Source organism: Eschrichtius robustus, chromosome 10, assembly GCF_028021215.1.
Source record: "Eschrichtius robustus isolate mEscRob2 chromosome 10, mEscRob2.pri, whole genome shotgun sequence".
NCBI lineage: Eukaryota > Metazoa > Chordata > Mammalia > Artiodactyla > Eschrichtiidae > Eschrichtius > Eschrichtius robustus.
Window position 1 is genome coordinate 110,886,059 of NC_090833.1, and position 20,369 is coordinate 110,906,427.

Here is a 20,369-nt window from a genome sequence, read left to right on the forward strand (position 1 = left end):
GGGCCATGCTTCATATCTAATGTGTGACTACAAGGGTTAAAATCCAGGGCAAAAGCTCATCAGGTTGTAGTGAGTTTTCGTTACTGTTACCCAGGAGCATCTATAAATCAGGTGGAAGGCAGCACACGACCCGCCCTTGTACCACATTCTCCGAGTTCCCGAAAGGTCTGCAGGACCGGGAGCAGGCAGCCAGCAAGGGGTAAGAGAAAACTGGAAACTGAAAATTTGCGGGGGGAGCAAGGAAGAGGGGGTAAAAGGGGGAAAGGATGAAAAAGAAAAGAAGGGAGAGGTCAAGAGAACAAAGACAGCAGAAGAGAGGAAGCCACAGTGCTGGACCTCTAAATCTTAAACATGCGCTTTCTTTTGCATTCTGTGTCCCAAAGAGGGTGCGAAGGTGTCTGCAGTTTTCCGGGGAAACCCACGTGGGGAGAGTTTAACCTGCACACAGGGAGACACGCCGGGGTGTGGCAGAGGCAGTATAAACACAGGAGGTGACACCATTTGCCGTGAGCAGGACTGAAGGTATCTTTTACTCTTTATGTGATATTTATACTTTTAGGAACTTTCACAAGGCAGTCCCAATCTAGATGAAATGAATTTCATAACCTTAGAGTCTCAGTTTTTTTTTTAACTTCCTGAGGATCTCCTGATGGTTACTGTTAAGGAGGAGTCCACTCTAGGGCAGCTGTCCTTGAGGACACCTAATGGAAACATATCCGACCACCGACTCTCGCTGAGGAACCGCAAGAGGGCTCCTGTGAGAGCTGGGAAGTTAAACTGCCCCCACCGTCAGCTCACCTCTTAAACTCCTCAAAATACACGGCTGCCACTGCTTAGTGGAAAAGACGACATTACAATTTCCCCATCAAAACCAAACCAAACCAGACCAAAACAGCTCTCTGATTTGGGAATGTAATGATATAAAACCAACTTGGCAGAAACATATGGTTGGCTATAGAACAAAAAGAGCTATCTGAATGCAAACTATTGCCTCTTAATCCTTTAATTAGACTGACTCCTTCAGAAGGAAGCACAGTTCACTGTTACTGAAAGAAATCAAGAGCAAATACAGACTGTGAGAGACCTACACACACATGCGCGTGCACATAATGATGTATTCACATGAAGGGGAATACATACGGTGGACTCAGAGTCTAAAAAAGAAATTTATTTGTTTCTGAGAGCCATGATTTGGGACACTAAGAAGTTCTGGGAATCTGATTTGGGAAAGCGTGAGGGCGAGATGCAGCAGGGCCGGGCGTGTCAGAGGCTGTGCACGGCTCCTGGGGTGAACCGGCTCTGACTTCGGGCCAGGGAGTTTGCCCCAGCAGCGCCCTGACAGCTGAGGAGCCGGGAGGCCCTGGCTCCAGAGAATTTATTTGGAACCTTTCTTCTTTTTCCTCTTCTTTTTCACTGGTGTTTCATCTAGCGTACCATCCTCTGCTGCCTCAGCTTGCTTCTGTCCCCTTTTCTTTTCTTTCCTTTTTCTGGGCTTCGAGGGAGAGTCCCGGTCATCGAGTGGCCCCACGCAACCCTCTCCAGCCTCAGAAGCAGCACCAGAATTCTCATCCCAACGGGGGTCTCTCAGCTGCCACTCAACTTGGTCTCCCTTCTTCTTGGCCTTGGGGTGGGTGCAATTTTCCACATTTTTATCTTTCGACTCTTTCTTTCTTTTCTTCCCTGCTTTCCTTTCCACTGGGGTCTCTGAAGCCTCTGGCCCCACGGCCGTGCCCTGCGCCTTACTCTTGCGCTCCGCCATGCGCCTGGCAAAGTACTCGCGGATGGTGAAGGCACTGGTGGTCATGGGGGAGATGTCAGTCCCCTCTGCAGCGTCAGGACTGGGGTGGTCCTGAGGTGGGGAAAAGAGTAACACCGGTTATGCATCAACTAATTACTCACCACCACCCGGAGCCCCGCGCCCTCGGCAGCCCGGAGACCACGTGGCTGGGGGGCCGGGTTTCCCCTGGACTCCTCGCCGGCCGTCGGGTAGAGCTGAGCTGCAAGGTGTGGAATGAGATGGCCACGCGCACCAGCTGAGGGCCGTATGGGGTGGGAGGTCAGGGAGTCGGAGGCTAACTTCACAAGGTAGATGGTGAGTCACCTGGACGCCATTCTGACAGAACGGCTCCTTGGCAACAACCTTATAAATGGCAACGAAGTTCCTAGAGTCTCCATCAGAAACAAGGACCCTAAAAGCCCGGAGCTCTGGGGTGTCGTCAGACACCTACTTGGTCTCGCTGTGGATACACAGGCCTTTGCGCCCTGACCCACAAGCTCAGACGCCATGTGTATAAGGGAGCCCCTGCTAAACCAGGAGCCACGTGCCAGCCTCGACCCTGGTGTGTCCAGAGCGTGGCCCTCTGGCAGCCGCTCGAGAGAGGAGGCACCAGGGCTGGAAGGGCCCGTGTGCCCCCCTCCTCCCGGAAGGAACAGGAGAGCTGGGGTGCCCTCTGCCCTCAGCTGGGGGTGGGAGACATGAGACGCCCCCCCCCTACACTGCCGTGAACTAGACACCCATGGCTGTGTCCGTCTGCTTCTAAATGGAGGAATTACTCACTCATAACCACCGGGATTAAGTGTGGTTTACATTTTAATTTTACATAAATACACTCAGTTGTAAGGCTTGAGAAGAGAAAAAGAACCCTAACTTAATAGGCTGGGATAAAAAATCAAATGCTGGTATCACACCATATAGGTTGTGGCTGGCTGGCAGTAAGGAGATGAAAACGTGTGCGTGAAAAAGGAAGCACCTTCAAATGGAAACATGTAAGGACTGTGCTTTAAGTAAGGTCAGTGTCTGGAAAAATTCTGCCCACAGTCTTTTAAAATAATCAAGCCCTTAAACAAGTACACTAAAACTTAGGTTTTCATAATTACCTGGCTTCCCCCTTCACATTCACTTACTCGCATAGGACGAGATGGGTGGTCCGACCCTTTCATGGGGTGGGAAAACAGTTTTCTGAATAAATCAGTTTCCAAATTAGGAGTCTGCAAATTATTCTGAACTGGGCGGGCAAAGCTCTGCTTGTGCAGCTAACTTTATTACAACCACACATATAACTGGACCATGTATTTTCTTGTTACTGCAGCACTCGAAACCCAGCTCAGTGGGATCAAAGTAGCCTCCCGTCTGAAATTTCGGGTGAATCAATATTGTTATCAGTGGGCAATTGGGCTCTGAATGGCCGCTGACCCAGAGAGCTCTCCCCAAAGGGTACCTTACCAACAACATCACAGCTTATCCAATCAGCACAAACCTTATTTTACTCAGGGCTAAAAACACAAAATCACGTAGTCAGTTTCTTAAATTTCAAAAGGTAAAACGCAGAACATGTGGAATAAACCAAATGAGCTTTTTAAATGTTATCTATCAATATTCAATTTTGGCTGGAATCCCATGAGGTAATTTTGAGAAAAATTTAAAAATAGCTGCCACAGGAGCCAAAAAAACAAGGTCACTTTGTCTTTTTGTTCCTCAAATGTTGAAAAAGAGCTGAAATTTTGCACAGCAGGATGAAAAATCTTCTCAAGGCTCTCCTGATCCCAGCCAATCCCCGCCTGATGGACGAGAAAGGTCTTGCCTTCCATTTAGTAACGGCGCACGGCCACACACGGCAAGTCTCCATGAAGGAGGCCTGTTTACATAAAATAGGTCTCACTTAGCTTCACAGTAATGAAAGGAGTTTGCCTTACGTGGGCCAACTCCTCTGGAGTGTATCTGTGTCTTAGGAACTCAAATCCGAGTCATATCCTATGGCTCCTTACCTTGTTCACCTGTTTATTACCTTCTGAATTCCTGCTTTTAACAGTTAAATCACAGGAACTAATTACTGGTATTAATCACACTTTTAATTACTAGAAAATACAAGATCATTTTTGAGTCACTTGTTGAACTCTGCGGGCCTTTCTAATCCTAGAAAATAACTCTGCTCGTAATCAGGTCCTCTGGTGATAAGGATTTTAATAATCACAGGCCACTGCACACCAAGCTCAGCGGGGCGTGGAGACAAGCCAGAGAGGTGCCAGCACCCAAGGGAAGTGGAGGCAAAACAATGCCTTGCAGGGGAGAGTGGTGGGCAGCCTCCCACACTCCAGGAATGTACCTGTTTTGAAAACCATGGAAACAAAGGAGGAATAGGTTGCAGACCTGACTGCTGTAGAAGCAAAGCCCAGGTCTCATATTTCATGACTTTATAAATCATAAACCCAGTTTTACTACAGTGATTACAATCCCTGTTTCTATATTCTCAGCCATGAATGCATGAATGTGAACAATGTACACCTTTTTAAGAAAACGAATACTTTTCACATCTGGTCTCTTCTTCAAAGTAAGCAAGTACTGAGAAAAGCACCGGCAACTTTTTAGTACTCTGAAATAGCAACAAACTCGCTTCTTCCCACATTTCCACTAAACGTATAATGCAACCACAAAAAAAAAAAAAAAATCTGTAATACCAAATGTGACTTTCACTGCTTCATAAACTTTGAGAATCCCAATTTGCTAACAGTGTTCTAAAAACTAGTAAAATAAATTTACAAATAACTTGAAAACTTCCTGTTCCATACAAAATACCAGCAAGGGAGGTATGGTTAACTAATGATCTTACCGAACATTTGATTTAAGCTTAGGGATTTAGGAAACCTTTTCTTTTAAAATTCTAATTCCTGCTATTAACTAATGGAGGGCCTTAGATAAATCCCATAACCTCTCTGGGTCTCAGTTACTAATCAAGTCAAATAATAGATTAAATTAGACTTGAAAGTCTAAAATTTACTGAACTCTGAAATGACATTTGAGCTGGCCATTCCTCTGTGACACCAGACAGCAGAGGAGGGATAGTGAGGCTGTATAAGCAGGTAGCAGATGAGCTCGGCTCACAGACGACTATCACCCCAACTGTCAGGCCAAGATGCAGGAGTGATGGCAATGCACCTACAAGCCCATCCACGGAGAATATTTTACACCACCTGTAACAGAGCACACAGCTGGGCAGCAGATCTAGTAATACCACTTAGGAGAACAGAAAGGGCCAAACACTATTTTGCAATGAATAATTGGTAAGCATTCATTTAAAAGAATTGACACTACATATTAGAAGCTAAAATCAATAAAAGCAAAAAACTGGGGTGACTACTAACTGGAATATGAATCTATTTTAAACCTAAGTCCTGGAAGTCATCCCAATATTTCTAAGAAAGGTAGTAAGAAGCTGGAACTTTTAAAATGATAATAAATTCCCATTTTGTGCTTAAGGTTTTGAAGGTTCTCTTTTTATATACCTTGGCTTGAAAGTCTCCACTGATCCTTTACATACCGTAAATTTGTGTTCTCAAGAGGCAGAGAGTCGGGAAAATACCAATGAAGCTATCCGGATGGAAGCGGAAACGTGATGGGTTTCTGGAACGAATGACCTGGCAATCTCTCCCTCAGCTTCATGCCTCTACAGTCTAAGATTCCTTAAGTCCTGCTTGAATGCCAAGAGGTAAAATAGCTGTCCAGTCACAGCATACACAAGGACAAAGTCATGCTTTCCCCTGGGGACAGGGAGGGACAGAGTCTCTATAGTAGGAGCTAGGTAGGGGTCTCTCTGTGGAACCTCCAGCCTTTCTGTTGGCCGTGACGTCCCGTCAGTTCACCGGTCTCCTCACTCAGCTGGGGAAGGGACATGTCGCCTGTAAATGTGCATATCCGAGGCCATGCAGTGCAACTAAGACGAAGAAGCTTTCCAAAGACACGGTTCAGTCAATGAGGGGAAACGGTAAGGGAATCAACAAAACAGTTTAAAAGGTTTCTCCCTAAATTTGTAATATACCCACTACCCTACCTCCCTTTTTGTTAATTAAAAAGATCCAAAGCTACATTGAGAATCTTGAATTATTTTCCATATATTTAAAAAGCTACCCTTTTAAAAATATAAAATGAAATAGTCTGTGTTGTTCTAAAACATTGTTTCATGGGTTAATCTTGTCTGTCTCAGAAAACCCCGCAGTGTTCTCGTTTCTTTCGGAACCTATGAGTGTACAGCACGTGTTTAAAAGAACATTTGACGATGGATTTTCCCAAGCGATAGCAAGGGCCTTAATTTCTACCCCAACCAATAAACACTCTGAGGGTCAGAACCCAGGAGGACTGTTCCCCAGCTCACAGAACGTCAGTGGTTTAAAGCCAGAAGAGCCCGGCGGGACTACTCCCTCCATCATGTGTGGAGACTTGACCCAGAGTGCCCGCAGCCCGGTGCACTGAAGAAAGCGGCTATCATTTCTTGGATGCCTTCAGTGTGGCAATCACTTATTATCGTATGTCACCCCACCTTGACAGGGGTAGAAACCGAAGCTCAAAGCACTTCTTAATATTCAGAAGGCCTGACGGCGGGAGCTGGCAGAAGTAGGATTTGGCCCAAGGCTGCCAGGCGCAGGGCCCGTCCTCCCTCCACGACGGCATCCCGACTTCCGGCCTGCATCACACAGACCCACCTGTCACCGTTTCTCTCTTCAGAAATCATCCCAACACTGAAGTATATATCAATTGGTCCATGCTCAACTTTATGAGGTAGAAGTTAACTGATGCTAAAACTTCAGGTCGAAAAAAAGGCCACAAGAAATAGATACTACTTTCCAAATAGAAAAATACTCTATTATCTAGTTTGCAATTCATATAAATAAAAAAAATAGCCTGAAACCAGGCTTAAGAGTTTTATAATTAGAGCTGGAAAACCTTAAGGCCTAAACCTATCTCTGGCGATTCTGAATTACAAATGGGGTAGGGGCGGGGGGCGGGAAGAGTCGGATGCAAAGGACACAAGACCTTGCAGAGAGAGACACTTAAGAAATTAGCTATCATATACCACAGTCATCTCAGGTGCCTGAAAGATGCATGTCGCCTTTTCTCAAATGGCTACAGAATGTCATGAGTTTGTTCTTCGCTTCTTTTAGGTACTCTGCCTAGAGGCTTTGCAGCTCAGTGAGCTAGCTGCTCAAGCCCTTCTGGGTTCCCAGTCCTCGGTGTCATTCAAACACGTCTACTGAGATGGATTAACAGTGAAGTGCCCAAATACAGAGGATTCTCTTGACTATTCTCAGAAGAATGTTGTTAGTAACTCTTGGGGCAGGGAAACAGCAGCTTGGATAGAGAATTTAGAGAGATGTTTGGGGCAGATGCACCGTAAGCATAAAATCTACCAGTTATGATAAGCATACAGTCCAGGGTGAGGTTTCAAAGGCACACACTTTAGCTCACCAGCCTTTCTCATGTCACTGCCGATCTTAAGTGACAAGATGACTGAAGCCTTTTGAGTTCCACGTTGAGATACAGGCTGCAACAGTAATCCTTCAATGAACTTTCTCATGGAAAGAAAACGCAGACACCCGGAGCTCAAGGGTAATGGACTTAGCAACGGGGTCACTAGCTCTGAGAACTACTGCTTGTGATGAGCAAACGCACGCTTCCACCCCAGCCCGTGTCGTCAGCTTGTGCTGGATTAGTCTGTGAAGAGTTAAGAAAGCTTGGCAAGTGAGTAGCTTGAAAGAACACTTGCATCTTTCCTAAACTTTCCGGCAGGACAGCTCTGACAAACACAAGTTATGTCTTGACGTCTCCTGGGAGGCAGAAATTGCGCCCGTCCACTTAGGACAGTGATGAGTTCAGGTATGAAGCCATTTCATGACCCGTCAAGATGGGGGCAGTGCTGAGGTGAGGGGGTGCCCGGACATGTGAGCACGAAACCCTTCGCCAACAGAGGGAGCCGAAGGCGCTGCCGCGGTCGCCCGCGACGCTCTTCCAGATCCTTCATACACAGCTGTGTGCGTCACTCCCTTAAAGATCAAGTGCAGAGCTGCCTCCTTCAAGAAGCTGGTCCCCTGTGAACAACCACTCTTGTTTACTACTGTGACTAGCAATTGGTTACTTCTACTTTCTGGTTTTGTATAATTTGCTTTCTAAGCATCTTCCCCAGGAATTTTTAAGTTCCTTGAGGGCAGAAATCATTCCTATTTCGTTTGTGTTCAGCACAGCCTCTAATGAAGAACAAACACATGGTGAGCACTCCAGGAAAGCACAAAAGACACCAACCCCAGGCAGACCCAGGCTGGGAAGCACTCCCACTCCCCCACTGAACCAGAAGCTTTGTATTTGTCAGCACAGATTCCCCTGCATGCCAGGCGGGGCTCATGACTAGAAGGGGCTTGGAAGGGTGGCAAGCAAAGAGAGAAGCAGCATTTTGCAGCGGACAGTCTTCCCACCCAGATGAAACCACACCCTTCTAATCAGATGCCACCTTGCCTCACAGTGCAAATCTCTTTGCTAACTGCTGCAGGTGCACCCCAGTGACTTTTAGTGTGACCAGCCCATCACTCCCTGTGGCCCTGAGCGATGCACAGCTCAGCAAACGATCCATACATGTCTCTTCTGGTCTGTTATTCCACATGTTACCATGTCACCTTCTGGAAGATTAGGTAAATCGGAAAAATGAGGTGTTGTGTTTTATGGAACTATCACATGCATGATGTGGGGCGGGCTGAACATCAGCAATAAAATAACATGCATGGGTTGACTGTTCTTGCCATCAAAAGAAGAGGCTGGAAAGCAAGAGAGTTCTAGAGTACATCTGAGGCAAAGTCAGGAGATCATTCTGAGAAGAAAAACAGGTGGATCAAGTTCCACGAGAAGCCCCCGGCAGCAGGTTGTTAAGGTGCAGCCTACATGTTATCTTGAGCTGATCACACAACCTGGGAAGCTGTGCATTCCCGGGAGTCATCAGAATGGTTTGCCTCCAGAGGTTGAGCAAGGAGTGATCAACATGCTGGTCATAAACCAGGGATTGTGTGACTATGTCAGCATTTCTTCTCTTGCTTTCTATGGCACCTTTTTGGTTTCCACATGATTGAAAACACTGTTTCACTGACAATGAGCTATTTTTGCACTCACAAGTTTACTCAGGGGTAAAATCTGGTGTTTTTTTCAAGATATCATTCATTCACTCACATCTGGAGTTAGGATAAACACACAAAGTCTCAGAAGTAACCAGCCTCATGGAATCTGCCTGGGAAACACAATCACTTGCAGGATTAGCAAGCATCACAAGAGTTAAAAACAAATACAAGACTCCACTGACTGACGGGACGTTTTGGTTTGAAGAGGGGTTAAAAATAAAAAATACAACAACAGAACTAGAATTACACGGCAACTCTTAACTTTATGTGAGTGTGTACATGTGTACAGTGTGTGAATGCTCATGCAAACAGGTTCTAGGAACCCAGGACCTGTGCAGGGGTTCCAGGAGGGCTCTCTCTAGAACACGGCTGGCAAAGTATGCCCCAAGGGCCAAATCTGGCTGCTGCCGATCTTCGTATACCTCACAAGCTAAGAATGGTTTTTACATTTTAAATGGGGGGGAGGGAGGGGGGAGAGAATCAAAGGAAGACTATTTCATGACATATGAAAACTATGTGAATTTCAAATATCAGTGTCCATAAATAAAGCTTTGAATTTCATCAGTAAAAAAAATTTGTTTTCTCTCTAGTATATAAGTAAACAGATGCTATGTAAATATTTGCTGAATGAATAAATTTATTATGAAATATAATCTGCTTTTTGGAAATGTTAGATGCATGTGAAGTATACACACACACACACACACACCGAGTTGGTTGGAGGGCTCTGGGTTTTGATGAAGTTCTCAATCTCAGTCTCTTGTTAATTTACTGAATTATGCTAGTGAGGGGTAGAGAGGGCTGCCATCTGCCGTTTGACTTCTGGCAGACAAGGACGAAGTTTGCTTACGAAGTGATCTGACATCAAAGAGAACTCCCAACCCACTGCAAGCAGGCAGATACCTCCCTAACGTTAGGCGTTAGAACCCTGCCTGGATTTACAGACTCAGATAAATGAACTGGACATCTCAGAGAAGATAATGGGGAACTGGAAGGGACAGAATAGCTTGTTTTTCCCTGGACAACAGCAAAGAAATACAAATAATGCCAAATTCCTCGTAGGAAGGCCAATGCTAACAAAGCCGTTCATTTTCTTTTTTCCACTTGCCTCATCAGCTGCTCAAATTACCACTCATTACGAAAAGCCAACATAAACATGTTTTAAAAGGATGGTTCTCCATGGCAACAACCTCTCTCAAGCAACTGACATCAGAGCTACTGACAAGAGTCATACAGCCTCTGGGGAAAGAGAGGGAAAAGAAAAAAGGAGCAGGTTTCCTGCCTCCCTCAACAGTCTTAAGGCCTGGAAAGTTGCAGTGATCCACGTGACAACATTTCACAACACATTGGCCGTTACAAGATAAACGAGCCTCCTCCAAAGCTAGAAATGATCAATGTGACACAGGTACCAATTTCTTTGATTGAAGCCTAAAAATAATCCAAACTGGCTATCGTTTATGATTCTAGGTCAACTGGTTCTGTTCCCTGCTCTCTGGAGACAGGACAAAAAGCTTTTATAAGTAGTTGAAGGCTAATGCCTGAGCCTCCAAAAGCAGAAGCAGAGGCTGACGAAGGGCCTGTCTCTTCCACCTTTACTCCACTGACTTGAAAATCGCTTAGGAATCATTAACAACTCAAATTTAGGCTCCTTATTATAGAAAGCATAGCATCCTTTGAAGATTTTAGAGAACCTACTATTCTGAAACAAGGAATAGAGTATGAATAGTTATTTGGAATAGTCAAGATTACTAAGAAGAGAAAGGTAAATTAATTCAGGTGAATGAAGTTATTAATAAAGTCCTCTCCCTCAGCTCCTGTATACTATATGGGATTAATCGTTATATAGACCTCTTTTTTTTTTTTTTTTTAAACTAGGACTCTGATTTTATTTTATTTTTTTATTTTTATTATTTTTTTTAAATTCACCAGTTTTTTTTTTTTTTAATTAACTTATTTATTTATTTGTGGCTGTGTTGGGTCTTCGTTTCTGTGCGAGGGCTTTCTCTAGTTGTGGCCAGTGGGGGCCACTCTTCATCGCGGTGCGCGGGCCTCTCACTATCGCGGCCTCTCTTGTTGCGGAGCACAGGCTCCAGACGCGCAGGCTCAGTAGTTGTGGCTCACGGGCCTAGTTGCTCCGCGGCATGTGGGATCTTCCCGGACCAGGGCTCGAACCCGTGTCCCCTACATTGTCAGGCAGATTCTCAACCACTGCGCCACCAGGGAAGCCCTAGACCTCTTTTTAATTGACCAGAAACTAAAGTAAAAAATACTTTAAAAATACTTCTAGGAGTAACCTTGGTAGGGCAAAATAATTCTATGTTTAAAGGATATTTAAGTTAGTAAGAGTAATTAGATAAAATCCTGAAATCACTGAGTCGTGTAATAAAAGTAAATTATACAAAGAAAAATAAGATCTTGAGGAGGCTGAGGTCCAAAGCTGTGGCCATCCAGTCCTTCATAAACATCCACTGAGCAGCTACATCAGCTACTGTTTACTTGACCAGGGCCGGGGCCCAGACAGGAGCTCCCATCTGGGGGAGACACACAGTTAAAAAAAAAAAAAATTATAAAAAGGTCTGGGTAGATCTCATGTAAGTGTTCTGGCCACAATAAAATTAAAAAAAAAAATACATCAGGAGAATTTATTTTTTAGAATAGACAGAAACTAAACAAGAAAACCAACTACAGTACAACTCCATTCAACAAAACCTCTAACCAATTAAACTGAGATTACAATTCCAAACAGTTCATAAAAATTAAACATTACTATTGCTATTAAATACATAATTCTTCTCATATATTATCATATATATTTAAATATATCATCTCTTCGTTTCATGCAAGCTGTAATTTTATTTTATAAGCAAGAAACATATTAAGGAAAAAGAACAAGTAATATTGCCTCCTTACCTGCTCAGAATCCAAAAAAGTTCCTTAAAGCAAGACCTGCCTCTTGTTTGCAGCCCATAACTGGCTCAACCTCTGTGGAGATTCAATGCCCTGCATCACAAGTGCTTCCCAAACTACCAGGGGTGAAGGGCCAATTATTTTTCTTTTTTAAAACCTCCGATCTATTGTGGGCCAAGATTTTTGTTAAAAAAAAAAAAAATTAGAAAACAAAATTTCAAAAAGACATATAAAACACAAGTTCCAATTTCTAAAAATTAATCACACTACTATAAAAGTTTCTAAATGCTTACTCTCAATTTCTGTCCTGTCACGGGCTGGCCTGTGGACGATACTTCGAGTGGCACTGGTATAAAATACTCAAAGGAAAGAAAGAAAGGTGCTAAGTTCAGTGTAGTAGAAGTGGCCATGACCTGGGTGTCAAGAAATCTGACTCACATCTGAGAGAATGTGTGATCTTGGACAAGTCACTGTACTTTCTGGGCCTCGAAGCAAATCGTTTGCAAAACAAGGAAGGAGGGCTACTCAGTGACTTTTTTCAAACATGGTTTTAGCAGTGCGTGCCTTTCTCCAGACGAAATCTTAAACAGAAGGCCAATGTGTAACACACCAGGGAAACAGTGGTTGAGGTGGCGTTGGGGGAACCCAAAGCTCATGTCCTGACCCTCCTCTCCCTTTGTAAGGCCCCCCGAGGCATCTTTGACGAACTCTCGGGGCTTTACGGAACACAGTTTGAAAAGCAACAGCTATGTTGTTAAGGTCCATTATAATTCTAACATTCATTGTAGCCTAGATAATTTCACAGCACTCAGTAACAGGAGACTAAGAAACTTGCAAGAATAAAACTGGACCTTTACTATTACATAATAAGCACAATTCTTAAAGTGTCATTAACTTTTGGAATTCCAACAATTGGCTGTTTGTGAGCATTGGCTAGTGACCAATGTCTTCGAAAAATGGTAACAAAGTATCAAGCCTGGTCTCCTCTATCCTGTAAAGTTTTACGTTGCAAACTGGAGGATCCAGATGACTGAGGATGAAGTGAGGTTGACTGACTCTTCTGGGTCTACCTGGTGAGGCTCCAAGGAGGACCCAGAGGGGAGATGGTAACGCCTACACCCATGTCACCGGTGTCCCTATCATGGTCACTCCAGACTATAGCATAAGAAGCAAAGTGTCACCTCACCAGCCACCAGCTGCACTAAAACCCAAAGGAAGGTTCCTCTTCATCTTATTTTCATTACATCACAGGATGAAAATCTGGGAGAGAATGTTATTTCTGCTTTCCTGCCACAATAGAGGGACAGAAGGAAAAATGAACCAATATTTCACTCTTCTCCTCCAACACTGGGCCATCTGGGTATCAATTTTTTATTATCACAAAAGCTCTTAAAACCATTTTTGCTTGATCTGTCAACAAACAAAAAGCCAAATCTAATCCTTCGGGCCAAACCTACAGAAAGTCTAACCAAACAAAACAGTCCAGTGACTTAACAGCTCTGGTCGTTTTGGTAGCCCTTGCCCTCAGCCCTTGCTTCTTTTTCTTTTCTTCTGCTCTTTTAATTCGTGTCTTATTATGAAGTTATGTTTGTTGATCTAGAAGACAACATACGTTTTTACTGGTACTAAAACAACTTTCAAAAAAGCAATGAGCCACTTTCTCCTTTCTGGCCTTACAGAAAGTAGAGGCAGGCCCCCAAACCCTGTTTGAAGTCCCTGCTGCCAGGAGATGGTCGGTTTATGTCTCTTGTCCGAGGACAGGAAAAGGATGCACTCTCGGCACCGCGTGCTGGAGAGAGATAAGACCAGAGATTTCTGTCCTCAGCACCTTATCAGCTCTTCCTGCTACTTTCCAGAGTGGACAGCACCATGACTGGCAACAAACTAGCCTAAGGGGGGCTGGGTGGTGAGCAGCTTGGGGATCGGAGGGAGTGAGGTAGGAAGGGGTGTAGAATGAAGAAAAGAGGTGAGGTTTTTAACATACCTTAAAATGGTTTGGCTCAAATAAAACTGTCTTTTAAAAACCCCACAAATCTTACATCTTATTTTGCTAAAACTGCAGCAACAGGGACAGAAGTTTTTACAAGAACTTCCTTTCTGGTTGGAATGCACCACCACCTTCCTTGCTTTGAGCCCTGCCCCTAACTGCTTTGTGCTACTGGCTCCCGGGCACGTAGCACAAGTCCGATCTGCTTGTCGATGTTCCAACCAGGGGCCTATAAACCAGAGGCTGCAGAGAGAATGCTTCCTACAGGCACACGTGCCTCCATTTAGACAACCAGTGTCTTCTGGGGCCACTCACCACTCCATTTCCATATCGCAAAGAAACAAGCAAGGGTTTGAGATACTCTTCCAAATATAGGAGGATGTCACTGATGACCTCTTTGGGTAACAAAGCTGCTGGAGCAGCTAAACTGGGCTAAACTGAGCAAGGAAATTTAAATCAGTTATGGCCTCAGTGATTTCTAAGGAACTCATGTGAAAGTGATACAGATTTGGCAGTCTTCTTTTTTTTTTTTAAGTAATGTATTTAATTTTATTTATTTGGCTGTGTTGGGTCTTAGTTGCAGCTGTGGGATCTTTGTTGTGGCATGCAGGTTGTGGTGCGCAGGATTTTAGTTCCCCAACCAGGGATCGAACCCACGTCCCCTGCATTGGAAGGTGGATTCTTAACCACAGGACCACCAGGGAAGTCCTGGCAGTCTTCTTTTTAAAATGTTTTTATCATGTAAATTTTCAAATATACAGAAAAGCAGATAAACTAGTATAATGAACACAACATACCCATTACCCAGCTTCAAAATTTATCACCACAATAACCAACTATCACCATTATAACCATCTCTACTCATATTAATTCAAAGCAAATCAAAAGTATCATATACTTTATAAGTATTTCAGTATGTATCTCTAAAAGATAACAGCTCTAAGAAAAATCCACAACTATATTACTATTATCACATAAAAAATTTAACAAAAATCCTTTAACATCACTAAATATCTAGTCTGTGTTCACATTGCCTTTATTGTCTTTTAAGTTATTTCTTATTACAATTTATTTGAATCTGTTTCCTAATAAGGTTCATATATTGTGATTGGTTGATATGTCTCCTGTCTCTTTCAGACTATAGGTTCCCACCACCTGTCTTTTTTGTTTTTTCAAGTTCTTGCTGATGGAACCAAGCCGTGTGTCCCAGAGAATTCTCTCAGAATCTGAATTCTGCTGAGTGGATCCCTGTGACAGGCGTGAACATGTTCCTCTGTCCCGCCTATGTCCTGTAAAGGGAAATCTAGAAGCTGGCTTATTTTCCAGCACAGCATGTCGCCTGATGACACACTGGGATGGATTCATAGTTAAGTGAGCCTGAGAAACAAACCTGTGCTATTGCTCCCTTCAGCTCATAATGCACACCATCATCTGAGAGATCGGCAGTTGTTAAATTTCAGAATTTCCCAGACTTATTTCACTCTGGAACGCTTTGCGGTATAACATCACGGCCATCCCATGGAATTAGCATAGTTACGCTGAACCTACTTTGAGACGGTCTGCTCACACAGATAGTGCCACGATCTGGATAAAATGAGTAGTTCTCCTAAATCTTTGATCTACCTTGGCCTGTCTAAGGGGGTGAGCTTTTACCAAAAATGGCAGATACCTGGTAGGGAGGTGAAAAGAGGACCAGGCAAGCATCCCGTTATGAACAACCAGTCTGCTAGGTGACTTTGGGAGAAAAGGCTAGCTCTTCCCTAGCCACCCCATTATTGAAATGGGAATATCTGTTCCCAGGCTTAGTCAGAAAAATCACTCTTCCATCTTGGAATAGACGGTGGCAGAGAAATAATATGTCCTAAATCATGCCAAGTATGTATGTAACAAGGTTAAAGACTGCCTACAATATAACCATATTTTCTTCTGGGGATTATGTGCAAGCAGTAAGAGCCGCACGGTCTGACCAGTGGGATAACCAAGTAAAGAAGAAAGATCTGGAAATCGGGTTCCGTGTAAAAGTCTGTACAAAGTTCAAATTACAGCAGTGAATAATTTACAAAATAATCAAGAGAATAAAAATGGAGAACATAATCAGGAATCAATGGACATATAACACAATTAAAATTTAAGAAGGCAATTTCTTAAAAAAAAAATGAACCTGACTTTGCAACCAGTTGGTTGAATCCTTTCACAGAACAAAATTCCAAATGACTTTAAAACACTGTAATTTGACTGTACATAACCTAATGGGATATACCCTAAGGACAAGAAGAATTGGCCCAAAAAACTTTTTTTAAAAACTCCTCAATGTACTTTTTTTTTTTGATAATCAAATTATAGATGTTATTCTGTGACTACTGTATATACAAGGGGAAATAAGCAAATGAGTAATGTGATATTTTAATGCTTTTTATTTCTAGAATTGATAGATTCCAAGAATCTTACTGTGGATAAATAAAGATAAAAGATTAATGAGGTTAAGTCTTATGGTCCTGAATTTGAATAAGTAATACAAATATAGGCTCATAATATACTTTACCATTAAAAAAAATTACAGTTCTATCAGTGTTCTAAGGCCCAGGAACAAAGACCAACTTAGTAGCAGTGAGCAATCCTACTGCCTAGATTTGGTCTCTAAATATCATTTACCACAAAAAGGAACCAGGGAGAAATGGATGACTCCGAATCTGGGGCAGCAAATGCACAAGGTGGGTCTGGAAAATCTTGTACCAGGTAGGAGGAGTGATCAAATACCATCTAGGGTCACGTCAAAAGAATTTAGGAACCAACTTGAAGAGGTTCTCACTGGGCAGATGGAAAATTTCATCATAAAAAATAAAGATGACAAATGCAACACATTGAAACATAAATATATTTCAATCCATGAGTGATACAGAAAAGGAAAACTCACTGGTCCCTTTCAGAGAATGCTAGAGAAGCTCTTCCATTTGAAAACTGGTAAATAGAGGAAATAAACAAAATATTTATTACTTATTTATTACCCCTAGGTAATCAAATAGTACACATGTGAAAATCTTTATTCTAAATTTCATTCTAAAAATTAGAGAGGAAAAGAAAGAGATATGGAGAGGGAATCTACAGATTGAAACAAATTGAAAGAGATACATCAACCAATCATTATATGTGAACCTTACTTAGAGCCTGACTCAAACAAAGAAGCTGTAAAGAAAACTAAAATTGATGACATTTATGAAAATTGAAACTCTGAACACTTACTGATGATAGTATGCAATTTTTACCAATTTTTACAGAGTATAATAATTGTCTTAGAGTTACACATTTTTAAAAAGTCCTTTACCTTTTAGGGATATGTCCTGAAGTACCTTTTAGAGATATGTTCTGAAATACTGAAGTGTTCGTGGGTGAAATGTTATGATTTCTGGGATTTATTTATAGTAACACGGTGGGGAGAAGTGTATAAGTGTATGGGGTGCTTGCCCGTCTCTACCCACCTTTACAGTCTAGCCCTATAAATGTGCTTGTTGCTCCCCAAAGACCCTTTGCATTTTCAAGGATCTGTGTCTTTGTGGGTATGGTTTTCTTTTCTCCTTGCAAGGCCTTTCAACCTGGCAACTGTTACTCCTTTAAGACGACACACATATGTTACCTGCTTTAATCTCTGCAAGCTGAATTGATCACTACATCATGTATGTCCCCAGACCTCTGGCACAGCACTCGAGGCCTTTGCTCCAGTTGATTTTGCACACCTCTGACTTCCCAACTAGACTGTGAAAATGGGTTGTGTCTTATTCGTTTAATCATTTGTCATTCAACAATGCTCTTGGATGGCAAGGAGAAACATCTGAGTTAAGAAGAGAAAGGAATTGGAAGGGTCTGGATCAGGGGAACTAGAAACAAAGAAAGCAATTAAAATAATATTACTCAGAAGAAGAATGATGAAATAATGATAGACTACACTGCAGGGAGTCGTGACCAAGCCCCGAGCCTCTTTATCTATAGCCTGTTATATAGTTATATAGCCTGTTCTACAGCCTAAACTACAGGATCTAGGCTGAGCCTAGATGACTAGAGAGCAGGTTCTGAAGTTCACTTTTAACTTCAGCTCAAAGACAGCTGATTTGATCCGTTAATTTCAAGAAGGTGCCCACAAGGTATCAGCCTAATAGTTCTAGATCCTTATCAGGATCCCTAAAAGGGAGTCTAAAAGAAACTGTGACCAATGATAATGTGTCATGCATCATGATTAATCCAATTCCGAGTAATTGGGGTCCATTAAAAAACAGAATAGTACAAATGCTATGCTTTCGCCTCCCTAAAAATGTAATTATCATCTTAACAGGGAGGAAGGGATGGGATGGGCATGAGGGTGATAATTCAAAATTAAATAATTGCTTTAACTAAATGAATAACGTCACTGTTTAAAAGGTACATCATACATTTTTTAAAAAGATTTTCTTAGGATCACAAAGTAAGCAGGTAAACAATTTCCAATCTGAAACTTTAACAACTTTGGAATAAGAATTAGATGAATACCTAAAGCTGATACTCTATTTACAGGTTTCAGTGATACATAGGAATAAATTAACTGTACTGATTTCCAAAGTCTACTCAACAATTTCCTATAAAAGCTACCTTCCTGGGGCTTCCCTGGTGGCGCAGTGGTTGAGAATCTGCCTGCTAATGCAGGGAACACGGGTTCGAGCCCTGGTCTGGGAAGATCCCACATGCCGCGGAGCAACTAGGCCCGTGAGCCACAACTACTGAGCCTGCGCGTCTGGAGCCTGTGCTCCGCAACAAGAGAGGCCGCGATAGTGAGAGGCCCACGCACCGCGATGAAGAGTGGCCCCCGCTCGCCGCAACTAGAGAAAGCCCTCGCACAGAAACGAAGACCCAACGCAGCCAAAAATAAATAAAATAAACAAATGTGGGGTTAAGAAAAAAAAAAAAAGGCTACCTTCCTTTTAGAAAGGGCACTAACATGACTGTTCAGATTGTTCTTAGGTAAAGTACCTTCCCCAGGTCAGCTTTTCTGTTTGAGAAATAGAAACCCCACCAAATCTAGGTCTAAAATCAAGACATAAAATAAATTTAAGTACTTGTTAAAAGCTATGTAAGGGACTTCCCTGGTGGCACAGTGGTTAAGAATCCGCCTGTCAATGTAGGGGACACAGGTTCGATCCCTGGTCCGGGAAGATCCCACATGCTGCGGAGCAACTAAGCCCATGGGCCACAACTACTGAGCCTATGCTCTAGAGCCCGTGAGCCACAACTACTGAGCCCACGCACTGCAACTACTAAAGCCCGCGCGCCTAGAGCCCGTGCTCCGCAACAAGAGAAGCCACCGCAATGAAAAGCCCGCGCACCGCAACGGAAGAGCAGCCCCTGGCTCGCCGCCACTATAGAGAAAGCCTGCCCGCAGCAACGAAGACCCAAAGCAGCCAAAAATAAAATAAATAAATTTATATATATATTTTTTAAAAAGCTATTTAAAGTTCAGGCCCACAAAATGCTTCAAAACCAGTCAAGTAAAACTGAGATCCTCCATATGATTTTAAGAGTTGGGATGAGAATTATAAAAGGAGTCCTGGACAAACAAAGGTCAGGGGACACAGGTGACTGCAGGCTGGCTGTCACTACTGCTACTATGTTGCTTAAAACGACTCCTTCTGATGCAGAAAAGATAAACTTGTCAAAGGACACCAGATGACAAAACAAAACCCAAACACTTTGGCCTTGTGCTGTTTGCAGAGACTGAGTGCTGTTCAAAGAAATCAAACTCCGAGTGAACTTCCTACTAGCGGCTCACTGGGCTTCAGATAAGAAGGAACAGAGAACCCTGACTAACAGAAAGACCTACCAGCACGCTGACTCCCAATAAACACAGAGAACTTATTTATCATTTACATCTTATGGAGGAAAAAAATTACCTGGAAAATTCCTGTAAACCTTTAGGTTAAAGATTGAATTTTAAACAGAAATTTTTGGCTGTTATAAAGTGGATCCAGTGGAATTACTTAGGATTACAATTTAATGACTGATAAACATTGAGAACTATATTAAACTACACCTAGAGCTACTAGTGAAATCTTACTAATTTAGGGCTGGATTTAAGCTTCTCACATTATCTCTATGGCCTAGCAAATAAACAAATCAGAATCCTCCTTAATACTTTACTTTACAACCAAAGTCTACAAAAGACAAGATTCTTAAGCTCTATCCAGTAGTGTTTCAGTGATCAATTAACCAGATGACTTAATTACAAAATAGTCTAAATTACAAAGAACTCCTAAGGCTAAGAGAAATACCTATTAAAATTTCTTAAAAGAAACGCTTTCAGGTGGCTTCAAGAAATTTAGGAATGCTCATTTATAAATATTTGCTGTACTAATTATAATTAGTTCTTATCAAAGCAATCCCACTGGAACAGTTTAAACAATAAGCTGGGGTTGAAGCTGTTTTTTTTCCTATGGAACAAAGGTTCTTAAACCCCACACATAAATAAGAAATGAAAGAAAATCTTAAATGCAAATACTCTTCACAACACTGAACAAACCAGTGTTGG

General features: G+C 42.6%; 1 protein-coding gene across 2 annotated transcripts in view; it reads right to left on the reverse strand.

Moving 5' to 3' along the window:
* Positions 1–987: 987 nt before the first annotated feature.
* PINX1 (PIN2 (TERF1) interacting telomerase inhibitor 1) overlaps positions 988–20,369 on the reverse strand; it is an 80,685-nt gene continuing 61,303 nt past the window's right edge. For both annotated transcript variants that reach the window (XM_068552488.1, XM_068552489.1), the window contains exon 7: positions 988–1,849. In XM_068552488.1, the coding sequence (XP_068408589.1) occupies positions 1,376–1,849 (474 nt within the window). In that variant the 3' untranslated portion in view covers positions 988–1,375. The remainder of the gene's footprint in view (positions 1,850–20,369) is intronic.